General features: G+C 28.1%; 1 protein-coding gene across 1 annotated transcript; it reads right to left on the bottom strand.

Annotated features, from left to right (window-relative positions):
- Positions 1 to 516: 516 nt before the first annotated feature.
- Positions 517 to 7021, bottom strand: LOC121212616 (transcription factor bHLH35). The gene is made up of 5 exons (XM_041085757.1): positions 6724 to 7021; positions 6393 to 6550; positions 6061 to 6290; positions 5782 to 5952; positions 517 to 837 (listed from the first exon to the last, which is right to left on the bottom strand). Exons 1-5 carry the CDS (start codon positions 6810 to 6812, stop codon positions 748 to 750), a joined length of 738 nt encoding a protein of 245 aa, XP_040941691.1. The 5' UTR covers positions 6813 to 7021; the 3' UTR covers positions 517 to 747.
- Between the last annotated feature and the right edge of the window lie 944 nt (positions 7022 to 7965).

Raw genomic sequence — 7965 nt, 5'->3', positions numbered from 1 at the left:
AAGAAAAATATCAATGACTTTTGTACACAATTGTAAGAACACAACAAGAGTAAGAACACAACAAGAGACAATTCAACTCTGTATAGAATAGGGGATTATTGAGTTGAAAAGAGTAATGGAAATATCTAATTGCTTGATTTATTGTAATTATACACGCTCGGATAATAAATAAGTAATTATCCAAAAATAGTTCACTTAATTATAGAAAAAAAATTATCCATTTTACAATTTGAAGCTAGTTTTATTAGGACCGGAGTGATATTTAGGTGAAACCCTCTTAACAATGTTGAATTCAAGATTCAAATTTGATCCAAATATAAGAGAAAACCCTAGACGAAAACTTTGGTTAAATGCTACAACTACACTTTTAATTCCATTTAACTTATGCCCCTATAACTTTTTAATTTTATGCATTCCAATCCTCCAATATAAAATTTCCGACTTTATCATTGCCTTTAACAAAAGATGATTTAGTTAATCTTAAAAAAGGAGAAAAATAAAAACAAAAACACTAAATGAATTAAAGGGAGAAATGTTATTCTATTGAAATTTCAAACACAGGACATGGAAGCATACACTTATTTTACAAGATGATGATGATGGGACTAAAGGGACGTAGAGATTTCAAACATAAAGACTGCCCAAAACTAAAGACTCTACTTAGAACGAAGAAGTAAGGAAAAAGGAGCATGATGAAAATGTGGTAAATTTGACAGATCTATTATCATTGTTATTGTTATCATTAGCTCACATACTCATTGGACTTTGTGGATCGTTCAGTGCTGCAATGGCTGTTTCAATCTGCACCTTTAACTCATCCTTCTCCCTTTCATCAGCCTGCATTTTTATGTCAAGCCCAAAACCAAATAAATGATACTAGAATTTATGTGAATATATATTGTTTCCAAAACAAATTGCTATATTTAAAAAATAAATTAGAGACAATAAAGTGAATTAGTAATAGACAGTGAAATGAATAATTTATGGTAAAGTGAATTAGTAATATAAAGTGAAATTAATTACATTGGGACTTAAATTTTTTAAGTTCAATTTAGTCCCAGAACTTGACAATTGTTCTCACATTGAGGAATGGATTTTTTTTGTCCAAGTTAGTCCCTAATATTTCCTTGAAAACTTTAAAGTTTATGCCCTAGTGTGAGAATAATTGCTAAGTTCAGGTTCTAATATGAGAATAATTGCTAAGTTCAAGGACTAACTAGGACAAAAAAAACTTAAGCCTCAATGTGAGAATTGTTGACAAATTCAAGCCCCAAATAATTATTTAACCCTGCAAAAAATCATAATTTTCTAGATGTGTTTAACTAATAAAATATAATTATAATTATCCATTAGAATAAAAATAAAAAATATACAAAAATTTGAAAGTGATCATTACTAATTACCTCGAGTAATTCTCAACAACCTAAAGAATTTGAGCAAATAATTGGTATCTTATTTACACTCAGTCAGCTTTATTAATTATAATAATTATTCAAATATGGCATATGTGTAATTATAAGTAATTATACGTAAATTTAATTATCAAATGATTTTTTAAATATATTCTAAAATCAACAAGTGACAAACAATTTGAAAAAAAAAGAGTAAATTATATTTAAGGTCACTAAATTATCAGTAAATTAAAATTTATGTCTTGGTCACCCAACTTCAAAAAATAATAAAATAGTCACTAAATTATTTAAAAGTTTTCATTTAAGTCATTGAATTATTTGAAAGTGTTCATTTAAATCATTGGGCTGTTAATTATATATATAAGTCCAACCAGCAACTCCAAACGACGATTCAACAATTGGTATAATGGACCGATACCCATTGATAGGTAGAAGAACATACTTTAAATCTAAGTAAATTTGATAGTCAATGCCGGAAACCAAAGAAGAAAACTATTTGAATTTTGGTTCATAGATTTGTAACGTCCAAAGTCATTTCATATAAATAAATAAAACCTAAATTGTAAAAGAGAAAAGGAAAAAATAATTTTGATTGGTGCAGATAATGTGAATAGAAAAAACTATACAAAACTTATTTTAATAATTCAATAACTTAAATAAAAAATTTAGAATAATTTAACGATCATTTTATAACTTTTTAAAATTAAGTGATCAATACATAAATTTACTAATAATTTAGTATTAGTTCGTATTACTGAAAGCTGAGATGTGTGGCTATTTTTGGGCATTGCTAAAGTTTATCCCTCCTTTACTCGGCAAAAAACAAAAGAGAGAATTTAAAAGAAAAAGGAGTAAAGGTTTGGCAAATTTCCCAGTATTTAGGCAATTGACACGTTCTTTATTCTTTATCTTGTGGACCCGAATATGTGGATGACAGAAGGATGCCTAATTTATAAATTAACATTCCAAAGGATTCATTCAGATTTTATTTTTCTAAATAAAAAACCACTTATAAAATACCTATACTCATGCTTTTTAACTTTAAAGCAACCTCTACCGTTATTTTGGAAGATTAAACAATTTGCTTATAAATAATATAAAGGTACCAAAGAAAAACCTTAATTGTATTTATTTATGAGAGAAAATAACTGATACCCTAAACCAAACCTAACCAAACCAAAGCTTTGAAGTCTACGTATAGTGATGTGACAATAATACCATAAAATATTCAGAAAATGGTAAATAAATTACGGAAATTTCGAATTGTTTAAAAAATTAATAATAAAGACAAAAATATGAAAATAAAGAAGAGCAATAATGTACTGTCAATTTGCATTTTTTAGTATACTGACATTTAAGAAAAGGAAATGTAAAAAGGTGATGTGTTATTAAGCCATGCGCATAATATATTTTGTTTTTCACATTAGATAAATTAAATAAGAGCACGTTTTAAATGCAAATATATATTTTTTATTTAACACATGGTGGTTCGTTGTGGGAGTTTTGTTTAGATATTTATAGCCACAGATGTATATATATATATATAAACATGATTTAGTGTGTTGGTCCTATTATAGAGTGATGGGTACAAAAAACGCATAATTTTGGCACTGGAAAGTTTTGATAATTACGAATTGTATACAATAGGGAGAAAAAAAGAAGAAGAAATAAAACAAAAACAAGATGCTAGTATATTCTACAAGTTTTTCATTGCGGTCATACTTCTATCATTTATGTGGTGCATGTAGGGACAAAATCAATGATCTTGTATAAAAAAAATTAAATAATTCTTTTAAAGAAATAAAATATATATTTAACAAAATGTATTAACTAAACAAGCAATGATAGTTGTATACCTACTCTTTATATTTATTATTTTCTAGAAGATATACACTAGTATTTTAGTATACTAGTTCTTATAACCCTAAAACCCCACCACAATTTATTAAATATTTTCTTCTCTATCATTGCTTAAATGAAAGATACTTTAGAGTCATAATTATTAAAGAATTTAATTAGGGGTAAAGTAAAAAAATTGCTTTAGAAATTAATAAATGATAATTTTTTTGTGGTTAAAGTGTGATTTTACTATTATATTAATTTATAATTTTATAAATTTTGAAGGGACTAAATTATAATTTTACCATTTTAGGGAAGATCAAGAACCTTATATACCCCTGTCTACTCCCCTAAGCAAAGCAAGCAGGTTGTTTTAGAAAGGGTTATAATTGAATTATAATATATTTGGGAGAGAGGCAACTTAACATGAAATTTTACTGATTCTGAAGGGGATTTTAAGGCCCTGCCCACATCATTTAGCTTCTCCCTTGAACCGACAAGTTTTTTTTTTAAGCGTCAGGATGTAAAGTTTGTTAAAAAAATCAAACTCATGCTAATATAAACTAAAATACAAACACAATATTTATCACTCAACTTTAAATTCAGTTTACAAATTTATCATCTTTTGGACTCTTCTTTGAAGGGATGCCAATTATAAATCATGATCCGACTCTAACATACATATATATAGGATTTGTAACCATAGTTTATGATGGACTTACCCAAATGGACATGATTAACACAGTTGACTAGAGGCATACCAAAATTTACATTTCTTTTAATTTTCTATATAATATACAAAAGTTATATATCTCGAATTAGAAAATATTAAAAATAGCATAATCGATCATGGAAGACTGATATATTGGACGTTTAAAGTGGGGAGTGATATGGGTCCTTTCACTTTCCCTTTTCCTTTCCTACTTTAGTTTTTGTGTCGGAACAGGTTTTATTCGAACACCCTGGATTTCACTTACCCTAAATTCTATCCATTTATATTATACAAAACTATTCATTTATTTTATAGGATGACCATGCATTTTTTAAAAAAAATATATAAGTAAAATTTAAAAATTAACATATGCCCTTCTTTTTTTACTTTTAATTTTTTTACTATACTCTACATTAATATGTGATCACTCCAATTATGGTGGTAGAATTTTTTTTAAATAATCTCAATATAAGTTTTGATCATATCTGTTATTTTTTGACACAATATTTAAAACTATCTATAATCCTTCTCCAACCCATAAATAGAAGGATAATACGTTTTAGCGCACTCGTACTCTTGTTGCTCATGTTAATCAAGCTAAGACTCAATTGTCATGTTTGTAAAATTTTTAAACTCCAATGATAACGTGATAAATATTTTTTTTATTTTGTATCTATATATGAAGGGATTTTAATTCAATAAAAGGATTGGTTTAAAAATCAAATCATTTAGTAAATTAATTTTTCTAAAAAGAAAAAAAATGCTTTTTATTTAAAATATAATTACTAAGTAATTAACTACATTATTGTCTCTCTCTTTTGTTTTTTTCTTTATTTATTTTTCACTTATCTTAAATTATTCTATAAAAGATGGCAATGGATGATCCACTTTATTAAAGTTTTCTCTATCGGTTTCCAATATTTTAGGCCCCACGTTTCTGGCCGTTTTTTTTTTTATTTGATACCCCTTCTAACTATGTGTTGTACGCCACCACATTTTTAATAATTTATTTGTCGTTACTTAATCCGGTTATTAAAGCTTTTAAATTTTTTATGAAAATGTTCACTACTTTTTTTCCTTTAAATAAATTTGGAATTAAACCTGTTTTTAATTAAAAGTCTAGACGAATACTATTAATTATATAGAGCGTTGAGATTGTTGATGAGATGTTAATGAGTATTCAACTAATGAAATCAACCCATATTAGTAAAACTTGTTTAATTAACTTATGTTAAGTTTGGTAAGAAGTACTGTTGTTTTAATCTATTTTTTTTCTTTTATATATAATTATAGGTGTACTCAGTTATTTTACGGTCTAAACTAAATTCTATTCGAGTTAAAGTGATATTAAGATAAAATTCTTCCAACAACGATGATTCTAAAATTCGAACCTAATTGACATATTCAGAGAAGAACCTCACTATCACTACTTTTAATTTGTTGGTTATTTTTTTAACTTGTTTTAGTACACAAATTAGCATTAAACTATTTTTAATTTCTAATTTCCAGTCACTTATATTATTTGTTTTTAATAACTAAAGGATTTATTAAAGTTTTACTGTTTAAGTTTAAATTTATACTAATTATTTTATAAGATCTGTTAAATAAATTTTCCTAGCATTAATTGGTTATGCTAGGATCTAAGTTGCTTAGGGAGTTAAATTCGATTTTTCTATTTTGGTCTTAAATAATATATGGCCCATTTTACGGGTAATTGTTGTTTCGTACGACGACACAACTAACAAAATAAATATAAAATGTGACCCAGTGAAAGGGAACGAAGAACAACAGTTCTAGAAAGACGAAAAATGGACTTACCTCCACAAACACGGTTTTCAACAGTCTGCCAGAGACCGCCGTGATGTTGGCCGTAATAATTTTAAGCTTCAATGATTCGAATACCTCGCATAGTCTAACCATCGTGTCCGTCTTTTTACTGCAGGTTATACTCACCACCATTGTCTTTTCCCCCATATGGGTCACTTTCAGCTTCGAAAATTCAAACCCAAAGGAAAAACAGTTACAGGTGTAATTTTGAGAAAAAAGAACTAATTATATGAAACAGAGAGAAAGTGAAGGGGGAGTTGGAGAGTGTACTTCAAGAACTTCAATAGGGGAAGCTCTTGATCCACCATAATCAAAAATGTTATCGAGTTTAGTCTTCTTAGATCTCAGCCCTGATAACTCTTGATCATATTCGAAACCTGGATTTTTCTTCAGCTTTCCCGATTCTAACTCCCTGATCTCGGCCTGGATTCTACCCTCTTGATCGTGCAATTCTTGGATGTAATCAATGGCGTCCTTAATTATCGAAGCCTTATCCATCTAAATCGATTCAAATCAACAACATCAAACTAAATAAAAATCAATTCAGAAAAAATAACAAAAAAACAAACATATATTCACAAATCCATGACGATTTGATAACATACTTATATTTGGAACAACAGCTCTAAGAGCAAAGAGGCGTTCATTAAGCTTTTTCCGTCGGTTTCTCTCAGAAACGATGTTCTTAGCAGCAACGGAAGAAGCTGCTCCGTCAGGAGAACTCGAATCATAGTAACCGGAGAACTCATCAATTGGCCAACTGCATCGATTCAATTCGATTTAAATAATTAGATTCATTTTTCTTTTCTCTTACTGTTTTCTAGTATATTAATTGTCTAACCAAAGGCAATTCACTTTTGATGAACATTAAAACGGATAAAAACAAATAAAAAATAAATAAATCAAAATTGTTGTGAAAAGGTAAGAAGGTACCTATATTCTTCATTTTCAAGGAAATACTTCGTCTCCCAATAATTTTTGTATTCATCACCAATATTCTCAATATTCTCCATGGCAAGCATATGTGAGAGAAAAAAATAAAAGGACTGAAAGGAAAATGGTAGGAAAGAATTTGGTTTTTCTCAGTACAGAGCTTTGGACAAGTGAAAATGAAACGAAATTTGAGGAGGGGAGAAGAGATCGGGGGGATTGGACATTTATATCACGTGGACTGTGTTGATTAACCGTCTGATTCTTCTGTAGAAAGATCAGAGCCGTACAACTTAATCCAATCCTGCTGGGTTTAGGAGGACCGCGTATGTATGTAAAGACCAAGCCATCAGTCGATGTTATTGGCGCGTTCTTACACGCTCCTTTAATAATTGAATCTTTGGCTTAGTCTCTTTCCTAGTTGTTTTGTAAACATCTCGTCAATTCACGATTCACATGTCAGATGTATTATGTCAAATATTATATATTAAAATATAATGCGGATTTGAAGTTTAAGGTTAAAATTTTTTATTGGATCAGTGAGATATGAACTGATGAATTGGTAATTTAATCGATTTGATCAGGGTGCTAAAGAGAATAGTAGGGATCACGACTCTCTTTAAAATGAGAAATTTTAACTTTTGGCGCTTTGCTATTTATAAAATTTTTAGGTAGTATATGTAAAGTTACACTTTACCCCTTTTCAAATGATAAAATTTTGATTTAGTCTTTTAAAAAATTATAAAAATATAGACTATTAAAATTACGAAATTATATGTTAACTCTCACAAAAATAAATAATCACCCAGAAAACTTTTTTGACTTCACGATCTGATTCTGAAAATTTTAATTGGAAATTGGATTTAGGTAATTTTTTTTTGTATTTTATAAATATTTTAATAAAGTATTGATTTAGTTTATTATGAACCGGGTTTCGAGATGGACTTTGTGAAATGAATTCAGTCTCTTTAGTTTCTATAATACGAATATAGGGGCGATGCCAGAAAATTTTTATTGGGAGCCAAAATTAAATTGTTATTTTTAATAGCCTATATTTTTATAATTTTTAAAAGATTAAATTAATTTTTTATTATTTTTAAGGGGGTCAAAGTGTAATATTATTTTTACTAATTTAAAATTTTTAAATTTTTAAATGACCTAAATGAACAATTTTCCATCATCTAGATACGTCACTGTATGAATGTGAGTTTAGAGATGTTAAAGATTGTGTTTCAAGGCCGTCTT

Source organism: Gossypium hirsutum, chromosome A13, assembly GCF_007990345.1.
Source record: "Gossypium hirsutum isolate 1008001.06 chromosome A13, Gossypium_hirsutum_v2.1, whole genome shotgun sequence".
NCBI lineage: Eukaryota > Viridiplantae > Streptophyta > Magnoliopsida > Malvales > Malvaceae > Gossypium > Gossypium hirsutum.
Note: the sequence above shows the minus strand (reverse complement) of the source record. Positions and strands in the feature narration are given on the sequence as shown.

What these genes read in the sequence shown, in the direction of transcription:
- LOC121212616 (XM_041085757.1), bottom strand. Translation starts at nt 6,812, where the DNA reads ATGCTTGCCATGGAGAATATTGAGAATATTGGTGATGAATACAAAAAT. An exon ending in CTTGAAAATGAAGAATATAG is followed by an intron (nt 6,551 to 6,723) that starts GTACCTTCTTAC and finishes GAATCGATGCAG; the next exon opens with TTGGCCAATTGATGAGTTCT. An exon ending in CCCCTATTGAAGTTCTTGAA is followed by an intron (nt 5,953 to 6,060) that starts GTACACTCTCCA and finishes GAATTTTCGAAG; the next exon opens with CTGAAAGTGACCCATATGGG.